Consider the following 20,666-nt stretch of genomic DNA (forward strand, 5'->3'; position numbering starts at 1 on the left):
AGTGATTCAAAACGTCCATGTGCTCATCACAAGTGCCCTCCTCAGTCCCCATCATCTGTCTCCCCCATCTCCTGCCCATCTCCCCTCTGGCAACCAGCAGTTTGTTCTCTATAGTTAAGAGTCTGTTTCTTGGTTTGCTCCCCCCTCTTTTTTCCCCCTTTTGCTCACTTGTTTTGTTTTTTAAATTCCACATATAGGTGAAAATATGTGCTATTTGTCCTTTTCTGACTTATTTCACTTAGCATAAAATTCTCTAGCTCCATCCATGTTATTGTAAATGGCAAGATTTCATTCTTTTTTATGGCTGAATAATATTCCAGCATGTGTGTGTGTGTGTGTGTGTGTGTGTGTGTGTGTGAGAGAGAGAGAGAGAGAGAGAGAGAGAGAGAGATCTTTTTTAAATTAATTTTTTAATGTTTTATTTATTTCTGAGTGTGTGTGTGTGAGGGAGAATGAGAGAGACAGAGCGTGAGTGGGGGAGGGGCAGAGAGAGAGGGAGACACGCAATCCGAAGCACGCTCCAGGCTCTGAGCTGTCAGCACAGAGCCCAATGAGGGGCTTGAATTCACCAATCGTGAGATCATGACCCGAGCCAAAGTCGGACACTTAACCGACTGAGCCACCCAGGCACCTCTCACACCTTCTTTATCCATTCATCAATCAACAGATACTTGGCCCGTTTCTATAATTTAGCTATTGTAAATAATGCTGCTATAAACATAGGGGTGCATGTATCCCTTTGAATTAGTGTTTTTGTATTCTTTGGGTAAATACCTAGTAGTACAATTGGTGAATCATAGGGTAGTTCTATTTTTAACTTTTTGAGGAACCTCCATACTGTTTTCTACAATGGCTGCACCAGTTTGTGTTCCCACCAACAATACGTGAGGGTTCCCCTTTCACCACATCCTCGCCAACACCTGTTGTTTCTTGTGTTATTGATTTTAGCCATTCTGACAGGTGTGAGGTGCTATCTCATTGTAGTTTTGATTTGCACTTCCCTGATGATCAGTGATGTTGAGGATCTTTTCATGTGTCTGTTGGCCACCTGTATGCCTTTGGAGAAGTGTCTACTGAGTTTTAGAAGTTCTTTATATTTTTTGGATACTAACCCTTTATCAGACATGTCAGTTGCAAATATCTTCTCCCATTCCATACATTGCCTTTTAGTTTGGTTGTTTGCTTCACTGTGCAAAAGCTTTTTATTTTGATGTAGTCCCAGTAATTATTTTTGCGTTTGTTTCCCTGGCCTCAGGAGACCTATCTAGAAAAAAGTTGCTGTAGCCAATGTCTGAGAAATTACTTTCTTCAAGGAAAGCAAAGGCAGTAATCTCATGGTTTCAGGTCTCACACTTAGGTCTTTAATCCATTTTAAGCTTATGTGTGTGTATGGTGAAAGAGAACGGTTCGGTTTCATTCTTCTGCATGTTGCTGTCCAGTTTTCCCAACACCATTTGTTGGAGAGACAGTCTTTTTCCCATTGCATATTCTTTCCTGCTTTGTTGAAGATTAATTACCCACATATAACTGCGGGTTAATTTCTGAGTTTTCTATTCTGTTCCATTGATCTTTGTGTCTATTTTTGTGACATTTATCTTGATTTTCTTTTTAAGTATGATCTGACTAAAACCCAGCATTCCTTGGATAAGCTAAAATGAAATATAAGAGGAAAAGATTCAGTTTTGAGGTTGGAGACCATATGTCTAAGAGTCCAGAGAAAACCTTGGCATTGTCCTCCTCTTAAGATTTCTTAGGTGTGTCAGATCTCCTGATCTACTCACTTAGTTCAGGTCCAGACCTCTAGCCCAGTACTTTCCATATGGACTTTGGAATGATGGGTTTATGTATCTAAACTGAAAGTTTCTCATTTATCTTTACATGTCCAGGGTTCCTTACACAAAATAAATTCTTCATAAAAATTCCTGAAAGGAATGGATGAGCTTCTAAAGATCAAATTAGCTTTGCAAGCTCTTGGAAAAGATAATGGTGAGACTCTTACTTGTAAGCAAAGTTCCCCTGGTATGTTAGTTTTGAAAGCTTAACAGACAAACCCCAGTCCCTCCATTTCTTTCCCCAAAGGGATGGTTATCTCAACAGGGTCAATGGAACCTTTCCCATTTTGTCACAAGAACTGAAGAGGGAAATTCATGGTGATAGGAAGGTTCTACCTGTCTGCAAACGGTTTGCAGACATTTAGATCCCCAAGTCTTTCTCAGCTTGAGGTGCTTCCTTTGACATTTGGTTCCTTATCATTAAGACACTTGACAGGCTTAGCCCCAAAATGGTATTAGCACCACTTCCTTCCTCGTGCTAAGAGATCTGTGCTTTTCAGAACTCCAGGCAGCAAACTGCCAGATTAAAAATAACCCTGGATCGTCAAAGAATCTTATCACTGGGCAGAGGGTGGCTTCTTGGAATGGGCCCTTATCCACATTGAGGATGTGGAGTGAACTCGGAATCGGGCCAACAGGAATTGCACAGGACAAGTGAGAAAACTTGTTATTGAAGGGAAAGGTCAACGGAATCCTTCTTTTTTTTTCTCAGTTAATTAACATACAATGTAGTCTTGGCTTCAGGTGTAGAACATATGTATATATGTATGTATATATACATATATATGTATATATGTATGTATGTATATATATGTGTGTGTGTATACATGTATACATGTGTATACATATACTTCTTAATCCATTCATCAGGTGACGGACATTTGGGCTCTCTCCATAATTTGGCTATTGGGTTTTTTTTTAGCGTTTGTTTATTTTTGAGAGAGAGAGCCAGACAGAATGTGAGCGGGGGAGGGGCAGATAGAGAGGGAGACACCGAATCCGAAGCAGGCTCCAGGTTCTGAGCTGTCAGCACAGAGCCCGACTCGGGGCTCTAACTCTCAACCACGAGATCATGACCTGAGCCGAAGTCAGACGCTCATCCAACTGAGCCACCCAGGCGCCCCACTCTGGTGCCTTTTCTTATGTCAGAGGCTGTCTCACTGACTGGGTATCCAATGTCCCAGTTTTTCTCCTCGACAGACCTTTCCTCGGAACTAATTGCATCCCTGCTGCGTAACATCATCTCCTGGAGATGGCAAGCGGCTTACATTTCACCTCCTTCTGCTGTCCTAACTCCTTAACCCCCTAAAGGCACTTCATAGGTCACTGTTCTCTCTTCCCTTCTCCAGCCTAAGTAATCTATAAGAAGTGTGAGTCAAAAGGAAGCAGTATTTCCTAAGGACATAGCTGGTAAACGTGCATCCAGAATAATAAAACTGAGTACAATCAAACACAAAAGAATAAAATATCCTTAAAGATATTGGAAGCCGGGCTCTGATCCTGGCTGTGCCTTCTACAAACTCTGGGAAGTCACCTGGCCTCCTTTATCTAGGTTTCTTCACCCTCATCACATGGCAGAACCAGATGATCTGTAATGCTCTTATTTATGTATGTATTATGTATGTATGTACGTATGCAGTAATCTCTACGCCCAACATGGGGCTCCAACTCACAGCCCTGAGATCAAGAGTTGCGAGCTCTACTGACTGAGCCAGCCAGGTGCCCTGTAACGCTCTTCAGCTAGAAATAGTTATGACAAATACAGTCATAGTTATGACAGTATTTGGCAGGGACCATAATCAGTGTTGGTGAGGACATAAACAAATTAGAGCCCTCATACGTTGCTGTTGGAAATATAAAGTGGTGCAACCACTTTATAGTCCCAAAAAGGTTAAATGTAGTCACCAGATGATCCAGCAATTCTTCCCCTAGGTACATATCTGGGAGAAATAAAAACATACATCCATGCAATAGCTTGTCCTTGAATGTTTATAGCAGCATTATTCGTAATAGCCACGAAGTGGCAACAGCCCAAATGTCCATCAACAGATGATTGGGTAAACAAAATACGATCTCTCCATGTAATAGAATGTTACTTGGCAATAAAAAAAAAAAAATGAAATACTGATACATGCTACCACCTGGATGGACCTTGAAAACATGCCAAGTAAAAGAAGTCGGTCATAAAGGGCCACATAGTGTATGATTCCATTTATAGAAAAAAGCCCAGGATAGGCAAATCCATAGAGACAGAAAGTGGATTAATGGTTGCCTAGGGCTGGGGTGGGGGTGGAAGGAGAGAGGGACTAGAGATTGATGACTGAAGGGTGCAGGGTTTTTCTGTGGGCTATGAAAATGTTCTAACATCAGTCCTGGTGGTGAATGCCCCACTCTGTGAATATATACTAAAAGCCACATGAATGTACACTTTCAATGGGTAAATTGTATGGTATGTGAGTTACATATCAATAAAGACATTTTTTATTTTGAGTATAGTTGACACACAGAGAACAAACACAGTTTCAAAGTCCCGTCAGCCTCACTAGCAGCTCATGCGATCAAACTTTTGGTTTGTTGCGCTGCCGATGGGTGAGAAATAATCTCTCGTAGTTTCAGTTCACCCTTCTCTTATCATAGGGGAGGTTCAGCATCTGTTCAATTCAAAGTCCATTTATATTGACTTCTTTTTATCATCTACTAAATTCCCATATATATGTGTATACACATATGTAGTTTTAGGTCTGTTTCTGGACTTTCTAACCTGTTATATATGTCTGCCTACTGATAGGCTAGCACCACATTTGTCATTATTAAAGCTTTACAATAAAACAGGTGGTAAGACACTCAACAAAGTCAAGCTGGCTGGCAACTCAGGCCAAGTGCAATCCCCAGCCACCCCCGACTGCCAAATCCAGTCACTGTCCAGGCTGCCACGTTCCCAGAGAAGTCATGGCATTGTTTCACATATGGAGAAACGCTTTAAGTTCATCACAAAAACACTTCATCAGAATGCCAAGATAATACTGGAAAAGGCCAAGATTAGGAAATGCATTCAGAAGGGCACACAGTAGTTGCAAGAACACATACCAAAGATGCAAGCCATCAGGAAAACCAAGCAATTTCTTGAGAATAAAGGCTAACGTTAATGCCGTGGCTGCCTGAGACCAAACTGTAGTGACCATGAGCAAAGGCAAGTCTGTGGCAGGTGCAGTTGGATCACGGCTGCCATGCTGGGGAGTATGAACGTGGACAAAAGATTTCTGTCCGGAAGGATCTTAGATATTTTGAGAAAGAATGAGAGAGAGAGAGAGAGAGAGAGAGAGAGAGAGAGAGAGAGAGATCACTCACATTCACATAACTTTTATTCCAGTATATTGTTATAACTTTTATCATTGTTGTTGTTGATCTCTTCCTGTGCTGAACTTGTAAATAAAGCTTTATCACAGGTATGCATGTATAGGAAAAAACATAGTATATAAAGAGTTCAGTACCACCGCGGGGCCTTGCTCAGAGCAGGACCCAATGGATGGTGCTTACTTAGTTGATTAAACATGAGTTGAATTTCATCATGTTGGTGATATCTCCCCCAGTTGGTAGACTTAGGGAAGTACTGTCCTGCAGCAGTCAAAACTTCCAGCTTCAGTTTTCTGCCAAGAAGAGGGAATGGGAGTAGGAGTGAGTGAGAAGACGTTTTCCGGGGCCAGCCTGTGCCCCATACACCTCAGGTGATTGCTGCCAGTTTTTATCTCACTCTCCTACCATTATCCTGACCAACTCACAGCACATGGCATACCTAGCCAGGGCTGGCAGCAAAGTCCCTCAGAAGAATCACCTCGAGAACAAGTCTAAAATGCAGGTGCCCAGGCTCCACACTAAGAGACCCTGCTTTAGAGTGTAGCCAGGAAATCTGGGTTTCAGCAAACCTCTGATGACTCGGACATAGGAGTTCCTGAGATACATCTAGGGAAACACTGGCCCAGTGAACCAGACCCTCTGCTCGATTCATCCACGCTACATATGCTAAGCACCTACTCAGCGAAGGCCCATGGAAAGCTACACAGAGAGCCCGTTCTCATGGCGCTTACAGCTTCCCAGCAGAAATCACATGAGTGGGATACCCTGTTCTTATTCCCATTTCATAGCTAAGGAAACTGAGGCCCAGAGAGGACATCTTGACCACGATCATAAAACTAGTAAGTGATAGACACATCTCTGACATGACCTTGAGGAAGGTATCAGATTTCAAGACTGGCTGCCTTAACAATTCCTATATATAAATACACAGTTGGTTTCTGGTCTGAATGCTCCTGGCAAACCTAGTGTCCTGGAGATGTTGAATCATTATTACAGTTTGCAAAATGCTTCAATTTTCGTCGGCATTAAAACTGCAGCCCACGTGTGTGGTAACCTGACTTCGGAGGTTGTGTAAGCTGTCCCAGCCAGCCAGGCAGAGTCCTGGCTTCAGTCCTGGCTCCTTGGGGCTGTGGGCCATTGGCAGTTAGGATACTGTGGAGATGTGGAGGAAAGATCTATTCTGAGTGAGACAGGGTTGTGCTGAGGCTGGGAGTGAAACTATGCAAAAGAAGGATTAGTCACAGCCCATCTCTTGGAAAGCTAGTTCCACGCAGATCGAGTCCCCCATTGCCTGCTCTCTGTGATTCATGTTACCTATGCCCACACCAACTCAGTCTCCAGAGGTGGAGCCCAGACAGAGGTTCTCTAACTCCCCAGGTGACTTTTAATGAGTACCCAGCATTAAAAATCACGTCTGGTGGGGCACCCGGGTGGCTCAGTCAGTTAAGCTTCCGACTCTTGATTTCGGCTCAGGCCACGATCTCATGGTTCGTGGGAGGAAGCCCCATGTTGGGCTCTGCACTGACAGTGTGGGGCCTGATTGGGATTCTCTTTCTCTCTCTCTCTCTCTCTCTCTCTCTCTCAAAATAAATAAATAAACTTAATTTTCTTTTTTTAAATCAGGGCTAGCCATTCACCTTGACTTTCTTCATTCTGTACTTGCTTGGTTGCACGTGAACATGACATCATAACTCACGGGGTGCTTTCTTATTCCAGATGAAGGGAGAAGCCGGAAGTATGCGACAGGAGAAGCCCAAACAGGTAAATGCCAGCACCACCCCCGCTTCCCCAAGCTGGGGAGAACGCAGCCCGTGACTCTTTCCATATCTGCAGGTGCTGCGTATCTGAGGTCTCCCCCAAGGTTTAGGGGTAGCTGATACATTGGTGGTGGTGGTGCTCATTTCAGTAGCTGAGCAGAAACCCTTGGACTTCAGGCTGCCATGTAACCGTAGCCCCTTTGCCTGTGAGAGGGAGCAGGACCGCATGAGAGTGGCCCAAAAGCCCGCTAGCTGTGCTCCCATTCCCTCTTGGCCCCTAAGAATGTCCCGTGCCTCAGGCCTTTGAAACCACCCCTTTCTGTAACTGCTCCAGAGATAGGAGAGGCCCACTGGGGGCTAGAAAGTGGGACTGGGAAGCGGCTCTCGACCCCAGCTAACTTCTGCACTTTACAGAGCCCTTTGGGCTGTTTCTATTCTGTTCCCTTGGGCTGCCATAGAGAGAGAAAACACCATAACTACTGAAAAAAAAAATGGCTAAGCCTATCATGAAGTTAAGGTTTTATTTTTTTTAATATGAAATTTATTGGCAAATTGGTTTCCATACAACACCCAGTGCTCATCCTAACAGGTGCCCTCCTTAATGCCCATCACCCACCCCATCAACACTCAGTTTATTCTCAGTTTTTAAGAGTCTCTTATGGTTTGGCTCCCTCCCTCTCTAACTTTTTTTTCCCTTCCCCTCCCCCATGGTCTTCTGTTAAGTTTCTCAGGATCCACATAAGAGTGAAAACATATGGTATCTGTCTTTCTCCGACTGACTTATTTCATTTAGCATAATACCCTCCAGTTCCATCCACGTTGTTGCAAATGGCAGAATTTCATTCTTTCTCATTGCCAAGTAGTATTCCATTGTGTATATAAACCACAATTTCTTTGTCCATTCGTCAGTTGATCGATATTTAGGCTCTTTCCATAATTTGGCTATTGTTGAAAGTGCTGCTGTAAACATTGGGGTATAAGTGCCCCTATGCATCAGCATTCCTGTATCCCTTAGTAAATTCATAGCAATGCTGTTGCTGGGTCATAGGGTAAATCTATTTTTAATTTTTTGAGGAACCTCCACACTGTTTTCCAGAGCGGCTGCACCAGTTTGCATTCCCACCCAAAATTTTTTTAATGTTTATTTATCTTTTGAGAGAGACAGGGACAGAGTGGGAGTGGGGAAGGGACAGAGAGAGAAGGACACACAGAATCTGAAGCAGGCTCCAGGCTCTGAGCTGTCAGTGCAGAGCCTGACGCAGGGCTCGAACCCACGAACTGTGAGATCATGACCTGAGCCAGTCGGATGCTAAATTGACTGAGCCACCCAGGTGACCCTAAAATTGAGGTTTTTAATTTCATTTAGCTTGATCTGATTACACTGAAATGAAAAATTCCTAGTGAATCCGGAAAAGTTCATGAAAAGGATCCTCTGAATACTAAAAAAGGAATAAAGGCAAAGTCCAAGTTAAATGTCTGGCAAGCTTGAGGGCGACCTTTCAGTGGCCTATTTAAAAGAACAAGTTCCTCTGATTGGTCCTGCCCATCAAGCCCTCCAGGAGAGAGGGAAAAGTTCACTTCCAGAGTTCAAGACCCTGAGGACCACCAGCGCTTCAAAAACTTTTCACCAGCCGTGGAAAATGATTTACTTCTTCTTGGTCTTCCAATTGGAAGTGGGATGGGGTACGCTGTGAATAAATAATCCAGTGCAGGTTCAGATTGCTGTGAATGGGTCAGTCAAAACAAGCTGCTCCTTCAGATCTCCAAAGTCTGGATTAAAATGTAGTGTCCCTATGGGATCGGCTTCCCCCAACAGCACCCCCCTGACCCTGTGTACGTGGTACAAGTCACAAACTGCAGATAAGCTTCAGGCACATACCTGTAGGCCACCATCCAGTTCTGTCCCATGAAATTTAACCAGACTCCATCTGCGCTTAGATCTAGAATAGAACATGTAAAGGACGTTTGTAATTTCTGTCCATGGTACAATGGAAATTGGTGACACACCTGACAGCCAGTATTTTTCCCTCTCCAAATCTGGCACCTTGTTTGGCCATCAAGCTTGCAATGATCTGTCTCTGCTTTAGACTTTTGGAGGAGCATAGGTAAGGGACCAGTGATTGCCAAGGGTCTGTTCTTTGCCCCTAGAACTTCTCATTATCCTGTCCCACTGGCATCCCAGGCTAATCTCACCAGAAACAGAGGCCTTATTAAAAGTCAAAACATGTGTTCGTTCTTTTCTTCACAAGCAAGAGGGTGATGGGGATGGGGAAAGAGGCCTGGCCCATGAACACAGTGAAGTCCCTATGCCCTCATCACAGACTGCATATCTTTCTGTGATGGCTGACTCAGCCTTGCCTGCCTACTGGAATTAGTTAGGGAGCTTTCAGAAACATAGAAGCCCAGGTCTCACCCTGGAGACTCTTAGGAAATCAGCTTGCAGAGGAATCCGGTCATTGGGATTTTTTAAAAGCTCCCGGGTGATTCCACCGGATAAGTGATGGGCATTTCTGTTCCACAGAAGGACTGGTGATGAAAGCCTACCACTGCGGGAGGCTCACCTGACCCTCTCGGGGTGACAAAACTGTTCGCTAGTTTCTCTGGGGTCAGATTTGTTCTCTTCCCTCCCCCAACCTTGAGTTGTTATTTTTATAAACACACCCAAATATAGCCTGAGAGCTCTTGCTCAGGAAGAACCTCCCGTAGAGGCTGGGAAAAGGTCAGCCGATGCACCACGCTGACGTGGTGGAGATCCTGATCCCACATCATTCCTGCCAGGACTGGGTAGCAGCTCACTACTGTGGGCTGTGACTTCTGCCGGGATGGTAGGAGGCTTGCTGGGGCCTCACACTTTTCTTGTCCTCCTCTAGGAGGAACGCATCTGGGGCTCCATGAAGAGGACGGCTTTCATCCTGGGCTCTGGCCTTCTCTTGCTTGTGGCCTTCTCGAACTCGGTCTCAGGGTAAGTCTACACAACCAGCTTTAATTCCGGAGCTGGGGGCAGGGTGCTGCTGGTCTGGAGGCAGAGCATGGAGTAAGGAGCTTCACCCAGAAACCTGAATGATTTTTCTCCCAAGGCAACTTCAGAGATTTTGGGATGCTTCTGGCTGTTTTCAGCAAGCCCAATGGGAGAGGCTCCTGTCTACATTCGAAGGGAAGGAGTGGATCCTCTACATTATAGGTGAGGTTCCCAGACCACCAGTGCTTAGGGCTTGGGTACATGATTATAGCTTAATTCTTTTTCTGTTGTTTTCTTCTCTATTTTGAGATTTCTCAGCTCTTTATTCCAAGGAATGAAAGACTTACAATTTAAGACAGTGTTAATCCCAAAGAGTGCTAAATTTGTGGGCAATCTGTAATGGATGCCTAAGGACATCTAAGAAAAGAACTTGAGATCTCCCCCTCCCAAAATAGAAAAATAAAAAAAGAAGTGATTTGTGTAAAACTGAATGCATGTTTAGAGTAATAATCCTGCTTCTGGATGTCAGGTCCACAGCACAGAGAGCTGCTCTATATCCTGTGAGACTATGTCCTTGTATCTAGTGAAATCTAGCTCTCGGGGCTTGACAGCATGTGGTCACTTAATCAATATTTACCGGCAGTGTGAATGGCGGTCAACAAGCCAAAGAAAAGGTATCATTTCAACATAGATATTTATAACAGCATTGTCTGCGATAGTGAATGTCCTCAATGACGCATTCATTCACTCAAATAATATTACTGTTAGTCTGTGCCAAACTTATATGGAGGATATAGAGGTATTTAAGATGAAATGTTTCCCTCATTTCAAAAGCTATGTCATAGTCCAGAAGGGGAGATTTAAAAAAGTGCCAGTTGTCACAAAGCAAAAGTACAAATAAAACATCCCTGACAATTTTTTTCCAGCTGGAAGAACTCTGAAAACAGGCTAAACATTAACTATGACAGGTTCAATGCAATCTTATGCAGTCATTGAAAAGAACAATGCAGATTGCAAATGTACATGGGGAAAGTGGTGGTGAAACATTTGATATATTTCTGTTGCAGTGATAGGAAAACTACCTTTCACCCCAATGATACGCAAATACCAGGGAGGTTAAGTATTTGCAATTTTAAGTGTTACAACTGGAAGAAAGTTCAAGATCTTCTCTTGTTGGGGCTTTTATTCCATATCCCTCAAGGAGCTTTTGGATTCGCAAGCAGGCAGCCACCCTGATGGATGGCCCACTAGGCAACTACCGACCTAACATTTTTTTTCCAAAATAAGAAAGCTTGTTATTTCTGAGAATAAAAGTAAATACATGTTCAGTGTTAAAAATAAAAATCAGACAATTCAAATAAGCATGAAGAAAATGAAACTCACCCAATCCCATACCCAAGAAATAACCACAGTTAATATATAAGTATAAATGTCTTACATATTGGATATATGGTTGAACTTTTAAGACACCATTTTTTTTTTCATTGAATAGATTGTGGACATCTTTCCATGTCAGTTAGTATAGACCAACTTATTATCTTAAGCTGCCTCATCTAATCCATTGTATACAGATACTCTTCTATTTAGTCCATTCCCTATAAATGGACATTCAGGCTCCTTAAGTGTTCTACTAGGATTTTTTTTTTAATTTTTTTTTTAAGGTTTTTTATTTATTTTTGAGACAGAGAGAGACAGAGCATGAACGGGGGAGGGGCAGAGAGAGAGGGAGACACAGAACCGAAAGCAGGCTCCAGGCTCTGAGCCATCAGCCCAGAGCCCGACGCGGGGCTCGAACTCATGGACCGCGAGATCGTGACCTGAGCTGAAGTCAGACGCTTAACCGACTGAGCCACCCAGGCGCCCCACGATTTTTTTTTTTAATGCAGTAAAGGATGTGTGTATGGATATATGTGTGTCCTTTTTTCTTTTTTCCTGTCTCTGTTACACTCGCTTTTTTTTTTTAATACCTCCTGATACTGTCAAACTGCTCTCCAAGACATTGTGTTAATCATATTTTCCCACAGTGCTGGCCAAATATTTCTCAGATCCCACCTGCCACAGGCACTGGGTTTCTGGTGGCAGCAAGAAGGGCACTGGAGGAGTGGTACAGAGGCATAGAGTTAAGTAAAATGTCCTTGCCTCTTGGGACATTTAGAAGGAAGAGGCAAACCATGGGCAGCATTAATAGCACAAGAGTTAGGTAACATTGTACTGTCACTCCAATAACTGCCAACAGGGGGGACAAAGTGCTTGTCTGTTCACAGTTGGATATCAGAGATACTTGGAATGACTTTGCCAGGAAAGTGGGATGTGGATCCAAAAAAAAACCCGTATCTAAATTTTAAATCTTGATCAGCATTTTTGAAAGTATCCTGTAGAACATCAGTGCTGTGGGATGTGAATAGGTGGGGTGGCCATACAATTTATCATCCAAATAGGGACGTCTGTGAGAGTAAATGAGGCACTGTTAACAATTATGCTAGACTGCTAGATGTAAACTGAAACTATCCTGGGCAGACAGGGATGCATGGCCACCCTATTCTTAGGTGGCCTGAGAAAACAAAAGTTCTAGGGTAAAAAAAGACTGGGAAAGGCTGAGTTTAACAAAGTCAAATAGGTTTCTCCACTGCAGGGATTTTTAGAGCCGTTGGCACGTTAGTCTGGACCATGGCTCTCCAAGAGACTTAGGTATGAACGCTGTTTAATCAAGGAGGGCCTTGAGAGATGAGTTTTCCACTTTGGGAAATGCAGACTGGATTCCTGAAGTCCCACTGCTCGGTTAATAGGGATTAGGTTCCCAACTGACTCCTGGTCCAGTGGCTCATTGGGAACTGAATCATACCAGGAGCTCCCTCTGTTTCTACCTTCCTTCAAATTCATAAAGGGTTCAGTGGGCACAGACTCCCAGATGTCAACCTAAATTTATTTGTAGTTTATTTATTATTGTATTATATAGGTTATACATGTATTATAAATTTTATTTATATTTAACAAATTTTTGTATTTTTTTTTTTTTGTCTTCAACTACCTAGAAGGTTGTTGTCCCCATTTTACAACTAAGACAATAGAGACACTCCTTAAGTGACCTGGCTGAGTTCCCCCAGCTAGTTGGTCACCCCAGGACTAAAGGTAGGCCCTATGGCCCGGAGCTTCAAGACCTCCCTGGTCAGGGACTATCTACAATGCAGCCTTCGTCACCATCAAGCTCGTGTTCAGTTAATACATGTGCTGTGAGAACCTTAATTGTTCTGATTGTTGCCTTCTACTTCCCAACCTTAGCTACCATCCTAGTACCTGCTCTGCTTTTCTGGAGCTTCAACGGGCTTCTGCTGGTGGCTGACACAGCCAGAAAACCGAACTTCATCTCCCGCTACCGAATTCAAGTTGGCCAGAATGAACCAGTAAGTGTTGCTGTGGCTTCTCTTGGTCAAAGCACAGAAAGCAAGAGCTGAAGCCACACTGAAAATTCTCACTGCAGGGATGCTTGGGTGGCTCAGTCGGTTAAGGGTCTGACTCTTGGTTTCGGCTCAGGTCATGATCTCGCGGTTCATGGGTTCGAACCCCACATCGGGCTCTGTGCTGACCGTGCGTGGCGCCTGCTCAGGGTTCTCTCTGTCCTTCTCTCTCTGCCCTTCCCACTTCTCTTTCTCTCTCAAAATAAATAAATAAACTTAAAAAAAATTCTCATTGCAGGCCCAGGAGAGAGCATGGCCACTGTGAGCCAAGTTATTGTGCACAAGGCTTCCCCAGCTGAGAAGCTTAGAGAGAGGAAGTAATCTGCCCCACTTCTCAGAGCCAGCCAGGCAGGACGAATGTTCCAGTCTCCTGATTCCCAGCCCCAGCTCTGTGCCTGCCTGCACTGCCCCCACAGCACTGCCGTCAGCATTTTGGGAACCAAAATGATGGGGTCAGCTTGGCACTGGGCTGAGTGCAGAGGTGTTAGGCAGCCCCCCACCTCGGCCACCCGAAGCAGGGATGGTGGTGGCTGGAGGCTGAAAGCGCGGATGACAGCTGTCATGAGTGAGGGACACAGCTGCTGAGACAGTGGCTAGCCCACTGTGAACAGAGGGTTCTGAATGTGTGGGCAGTGGCTGGATTTTAAGCAGGTCCTTCTCCCCAGTCATTTAACTGCTGGTGCGTAGCAGATCCACAGTGAACAAGGCCTGGACTCTGCTTATGAGGAACCCCTGGCCCGGGAAGGGAGAGAAGGCCAGTACACACATCTTTGACTTACACACCATGGGAAATGAGCCCCACTGTGCCCGGAGCCCAGTCACCCCCTTGGTGCTTTGACAACCTCCAAGAGCCTTTTCTTGTGCAGTGGGGAGCTGATTCTTAAACCCCGGGATCTTTGTCCAGTTTCCACCCAAAACACATTCTGGCTCCTTTCCCGGAGAAGACAATTATCTTTTAATTAGCTGTCCAGGTGCCTGGGTGGCTCATCTCAGCATACAGGGCATTCTGCCCCAGCCCAGCACTCCAGAAAGCAGAAAAATAGTGCCCCGGACCCAGGCTTTCGGAATAGCCCCTTCCTGAACCAGGGCTGCTGGCTGGGCTTACAACCCCCCTCACTGGACACAATAGCTGCCAGCCAGCCGGGGGCCTCCCCCGGATCCAGCGTGGCAGGCATGGACCGGAGCCTATCAAAGCCAGTGCTTGGCTGTCGAGAGCCCTTCATCTGTCAGACCATGGCAGTCTCCTTGCCAGGCACCATTGGCTACAGGCTTAGGTCTTCAAGGCCAAGTACTGTAATAGCCTTCATGGGTCAGATGATCAAACAGGCTCTGAGGTGGGACATGGGTAGACAATTCACGCTCAAGCTCTCTGACCCAACTCGTACTCTTAACCACCAGGCCACATCAGCTGTCAAGAGTATTACCTACCATGACGACATTCATTGTGACCGTCTACAGTGATCGGAGAGGCACACAGGGAAGGGCGGGTTGCATTTTGCAGAAGCCGAGGCGCAGAAAGGTGCAGTGACTAGCTCAAGGTCAGAGCGTCACTAGGAAGCAGAGCCAGGGGGTCGTCTCACCGGACTAGGTCCGGAGCTCCCACCTCAGGCGCACAGCTCCCCGCCCCTGCTTGCTCTCTACTCTCCTGGATGGCCAGTCCAAAGCTCCTCCTCCCTCCTCACATCCCCGACTTCCTACTTCTCTAAGTAAACAGGGGCAAGCCGAAGAGAGATCCCACAGACTTCCCCACTCCAGCTCCGCCTTCCACCTGATACAACAGGTGCACTCTCTTTGCTTCCGTTGCTAACCCCTTCCTCCCCTCTCCGAGTGCTACGCCCTATTACCTCTTGTTTACCTCAGGAAATTTCTCCTTTCTCTTCCCTTTCCCCCTCCCTCTCCTAGGCTCTTTCCCTCTGGATTATTAAACATGCTGTAATTTTTCCCATCTTAAGATCCAACCAAAGCAAACTCCCTTGCCCCCATCCTCCAGACTCAATACCACTCCTATTTCTGCTCTCCTTGGCAACCAGCCTCTTTGAAAGAGTTGTCTGTATAGTTTCCAGTTCCTCTCCATCCGCTTTCCTCCCCCCCCCACCCCCAACATTTTGTAATCATGAAAAAAACTGGAAGCATAGACACAGAAGTTGAAAAAGCAGTACAATGATCACTCATTTACACACCGCCTAGCTCCACCAATTCTAAATATTTTACAGGATTTGCTTTATCTCTATGTAAAAATATATAGCTATGTATGCATCTATACTTTTTAGCCTAACCATCTGAAAGTAAGTTCCAGACATTACAAAACTTCACCCTAAATCCTTCAGCCTGTATCTCCTAAATAGCCACAAACCTTTATCATCTTGCGTCTTCTTTGAACCTCCTCTGGTGGGGCCTTCCCCACCACGGCACTGTTTCGCCTAAATAGCTCTCAGCAGGTGGGCGTATCTCATCAGAACTAGTGGGCCTGTTATATCCTTATTATATCTTCTCATACCTGGCTTTTCCGGCCCTTCTGGTTCCTCTTCCCCCTGCCCCTCCCCACCCCAGCCTCCTACTGCTGAGTATCCCAGGGCTCGGGCCTTGCTCCCTGTCTCTGTCTTCATACCCTCACTTATCTGTTCCAGTGTCATGACTTTAAATACAATCTATATGCCGACAGCTCACACATTTCTGTCTCTAGCCCGGAACTCTCTTCTGAATTCCAGGCTCAAGTTGCCAAATGCCTCTTTGACATCTCTACGTGGATGTCTAACGGACATCTCCAGTCCAACATGTCCCCAGGAGAATTTCTGATCAACCCCTCAAAGACTGCTACCCACATCCTCCCCAGTCTGAGTTCATGGCAATGCCTCAATTTCTAGTTGGTCCTCAACTACTTTCTCTCCCTCATACTCCACATCCGATCTGTCAGGAACCATGTTGGCTCTATTTCCAAAATAGTTCCGGAATCCAACCACTTCTCACTACCTCCACTGCCACCACCCTGGTCTGAGCCATTACTGTCTTCTGTCAATATTACCACAATTGTCATTGGTCTCCCTGTGTCTATTCTTGCTCCTTTACAGTCTGTTCCCAATACAGCAGCCAGAGGATTCCTGTAAGAGCTTGTCACTTGTCTTCTCACAGTGACCGCCTCCCCCTCCCCATTTCCCTTGGAGTAAAAATCAAAGTTTCCCAATGACCTGCAAGGCCCTATCTGCTCTGGCTCCTCCCCACCATTTTGGCCTCACCTCCTACTTCTCCCCACCTCACTCGCTTGCTCCTCCCCAGACAAGTATACCTGCAATGTCCCTGAGAGCCTTTTCACCAGCTGCTCCCTTGGCCTGAAGACTCTCTTCCCCAGGTATCTGTTTCCCTCACCTCCCTCATCTCTTTGTTCAAACCTCACCATCTCCACAAAGCTTACCCTGACCGTTCTATTTAAAATTACTGGTGCCAGGAATATAAACTCAATGAAGAAAGCAATCTTTGTTTTGACTATTGCTTCCTTTCCATGCCTGCGACATAGAGGGTGCTCAGAAGTATCGGTCAAATAAATGAAGGAGCAAACAGATGTGACACACTCCTCTTGGTCGAGGTTTCCAGAAGAGGTATACGGCTTCGTCTAATGGTGCTCTCAAACCAGGCTGGCCAGACCTGGTTTCACCATGGGATGGAACTGAAAGCGTAGAGAGTGGATTCCAGTCAGTCAATATATGCAGTGCCTGCAAAAGTTAGAGGAAGAGGAAGGCCTGAAGACTGAGGATCACTCTGAACCCAGCTTTACCTTGCAGCTGGAACCCCTCCAGCTCACAAAGAGAACTCAGGGAGAAATCCCTTATGACCAATCTGACACTAGCTCCTCAGGACCTGAGAAGTGACCTGTGGTCATGGGGCTATTCCTGGGAGCCCCAGTGCTCTGAAGAAGGCAAGGGTCAGGGGGTTACTGATTCTTGCACAAATGCTTCACTCTGGGCCTTGTCTAGGGGGCTGGGCCACATAAGGAGGCAGAGGACCTTGATCTCTGCATTCTGATCAAGCCTTCCTGGATGAGGAGGGGCCCAGAGGCTGAATAAGGATATCAACCTAAGAGCTGACAGCCTTCTCCAAGCACCCTAGAGGCGCCCTAAGGTGCCTGTCAGGAATAGGTGGGGCCTGGCCAGAGAAATGCAGAGAACAGCGGTGACAGTTGCAGGGAGGAGAATGCAGGCTCAGGCCTAGGAGACAGCTACCGGGAAGGGAGTTTCCAAAGGCAGGCGTGTTGCCAGATGGTTCCACCTCAGGCCTTGGCAGCAGTCAGGGGCTGCCAGCTATGGCCAAACATCATGCCTAGCAACCACCCTGAGTGAGGGCCTCCTGTGAGCGGGTCACAGTACAGCCTACTTTCTAGAAGGGAAAGACCTACTTCTCACACTCTTGTCCATCTCCCTCCTTCCTTCCCTGATGCAGGTGGACACCATGAAACTACGCCAGTCTATGCGCACAATTCTCTTCAACCAGTGCATGATATCTGTCCCCATGGTGATCTTCCTCTATCCCATCATCAAGGTGCGGGGAGACCCCTACCGCCGAGAGCTACCCACCTTCCACTGGTTCCTTCTGGAGCTGGCTATCTTCACTCTGATTAACGAAGTCCTATTCTACTACTCACACCGGTGAGTGGGGCCCTGCCGGAGCACAGCTGGCTTCTCCCTCTCCTAGGGCTCACTTTTAAGGGAGGAAATGGAGGCCTCAGAATTGTAGATGTAGGACCACCACCACCGGGCCTCAAAAGCTTCTTATTAGTTAACATGGAGACATCTCTTTGTGCCACAACTGACAAGTTGCAACAAGTGAGAAATGTCCAGAAGAGAGCCTTCTGCATTCATGTGTGCAGCAGGGCACTTTCATTTCCTTTTTGAATCCTTTGTGGGCATCATCCCCACCATGGCTGATGCAACTGAGGTAGGGAGAGGCAAAGTAATCCAAATGATGCAGCATAAGAGGTGGGGGTAGAGCTCGAAGGCAGGTCTGAGTGCCAGTCCAATGTGTTTGCAACTTTGCTCGATAGGTAGAACTCCTAGTTCCTACCTTTGGTTTCTCATGGCCTGGTGGGAAAGGGAAAAGGGAGATTGGCAGATTATTAACTTAACTATTTTCCCAGGCTCCTTCACCACCCAACATTGTACAAGAAAATCCATAAGAAACACCATGAGTGGACAGCTCCCATTGGCGTGATCTCTTTCTACACCCACCCTATCGAGCATGTGGTCAGTAGAGTTCTGCTCTCCCCAGAGGCAAAGGGCAGAGGGCCCCAACCCCCTACCCTAAGGTCTCCTGCAGAGAATTAGACATTGGCCCTTTCTCTCTTCTTCCCATTCAGCAGCTACCATTTATTGTTGGCCTGGCCTATGGTAGGCTATGTGAGATGCCCAACATAACTTATCTCAAACAGTTAATTACTTGTCCCAAAGTTATAAAGCTAAATGACGCGGGCAAATCAAGGTTCTGCAACTCTTTCAGCTTCTCCAGATCTGAGTCAAGGAAGTCTTGACTGGGGCAAAGTAGACACCCTGGGTGACACCCTGGGGCAAAGTAGACACACAACTGGTCCCCTCCATCTCTCTTGGGGCAAAGTAGACACACAACTGGTCCCCTCCATCTCTCTTGGGTCCACCTTCAAACAGCCCTACCCTTACAGGCCTCCAACATGCTGCCAGTGGTACTGGGTCCCATCCTAATGGGCTCCCACTTGTCCTCCATTGCCGTGTGGTTTTCCTTGGCCCTCATCTGCGCCACTGTTTCCCACTGTGGCTACCACCTACCTTTCCTGCCTTCACCTGAATTCCATGACTACCACCATCTCAGGTAAGGCCTCCTTCCCCACTGTGGGTCCCTGGGCAATAGCCTTCACCTTCACCCCTGAGGCTTCTAGTAGAGACCCTGATGTCTCAGTTTAAACGTGCCAGTGCTAGGTGTGGCTGGGTGGCTCAGTCGGTTAAGCATCTGACTCTTGATCTCAGCTCAGCTCTTGATCTCAGGATTGTGGGTTCATACCCCGTGTTGGGCTCCATTGGGGGTGGGGGGAATGTGCTGGTGCTAGTGAAGGGAGAGGTCTGGAGGTTGGGAAAATAATGACCATGCTGGACCTAGACCTCCTTGCTCTTTTCCTTCTGACACCAGGTCTTCCAGCAGCTGTGTGTTTTTAACCTCTATTTAGGTCCTGGACCCTTTGAATATCAAACGTAAGCTACAGACACTGTCACAACAATGCATGTATGCATAAGAATCCTGTATGCAGTTCAAGGAGACTTGCGTGCTCTCTGAAAGCCTCCAGGCTTTTTCAAGTGTGGTCAACAAACCTCCAGCACCATAATCACCTGAGATACTTTGATAAAATGCAGGTTCTCGGGTTCCACTCCAAATATGCTGAATCAAAGTGTGTGTGTGTGTGTGTGTGTGTGTGTGTGTGTGTGTGTGTGTTTCAGGGGGGAGGACTTGGAAATCTGCATTTTAGTGAGTGTTCCAGGGGATTCTGATGGAGGTGGTCCCTGAACCTACCTGGACAAGCCAAGCTCTGCCACAGGTTGACTTGAGTATTGGACTCACATAGAGAGCTTTTCAAAGGCAGATCATAGATTTTCAGTCCAGAGCGGCCCCAGGATGTGTGCAACTCCCTGGAATATTCCGATGTAGGTGGTCAGCATGGTTGGGAACGGTTGTGGGTTAGGGGGGCCTAGAAGTGTGTGAGGCTGACGCAAATGAAAAGGAAGTCAGCGCACCGACCTCCAGCACCTTCCTCTCTCCAACAGGTTCAACCAGTGCTACGGGGTGCTGGGGGTGCTGGACCACCTCCATGGGACTGACACCATGTTTAAGCAGACCAAGGCCTACGAGAGACACAGATTCCTGCTGGGCTTCACTCCACTGTCTGAGAGCATCCCGGATCCCCCGAAGAAGATGGATTGAGAGAGGGCCCAAGTGCCACCTTGGCTGTCCCCCTCAGTGGACTGCTAAGGTGGCCCAAGGCGTGCTGATTGTATCTAACTCGCTCCTTCAGCCATGCAGTTTCTTTCTGTCTTATTTTACAGGTTTATTTATTTTTGAGAGAGAGAGAGAGAGAGAGAGAGAGAGAGCATGAGCAGGGGAGGGGCACAGAGGGGGACAGAGGATCCGAAGTGGGCTCTGTGCTGACAGCAGTGAGCCCCACGTGGGGCTTGAACTCATGAAAGGTGAGATCATGACTTGAGCTGAAGTTGGATGCTCAACTGACTGAGCCGCCCAGGTGCCCCAGCCATGCATTTTCTAATGACAGCATCACTGTGGCAAGGGGAAGCACAGCTTCCCC

At 46.4% G+C, this 20,666-nt stretch overlaps 1 protein-coding gene across 3 annotated transcripts in view; it reads left to right on the forward strand.

The window, feature by feature from the left end:
• Nucleotides 1-20,452, forward strand: part of FAXDC2 (fatty acid hydroxylase domain containing 2) — a 42,168-nt gene extending 21,716 nt beyond the window's left edge. For all 3 annotated transcript variants that reach the window (XM_042993766.1, XM_007077574.3, XM_042993769.1), the window contains 8 exons: nt 6,903-6,947; nt 9,814-9,905; nt 10,021-10,124; nt 13,182-13,303; nt 17,789-17,994; nt 18,483-18,588; nt 19,020-19,186; nt 20,131-20,452. In XM_042993766.1, coding sequence (XP_042849700.1) covers nt 6,903-6,947; nt 9,814-9,905; nt 10,021-10,124; nt 13,182-13,303; nt 17,789-17,994; nt 18,483-18,588; nt 19,020-19,186; nt 20,131-20,287 — 999 coding nt within the window. In that variant the 3' untranslated portion in view covers nt 20,288-20,452. The remainder of the gene's footprint in view (nt 1-6,902; nt 6,948-9,813; nt 9,906-10,020; nt 10,125-13,181; nt 13,304-17,788; nt 17,995-18,482; nt 18,589-19,019; nt 19,187-20,130) is intronic.
• The last annotated feature ends 214 nt before the right edge of the window (nt 20,453-20,666 follow it).

The sequence above is a fragment of the Panthera tigris genome, chromosome A1 (genome assembly GCF_018350195.1).
Source record: "Panthera tigris isolate Pti1 chromosome A1, P.tigris_Pti1_mat1.1, whole genome shotgun sequence".
In the NCBI taxonomy this organism is placed as follows: Eukaryota; Metazoa; Chordata; class Mammalia; order Carnivora; family Felidae; genus Panthera; species Panthera tigris.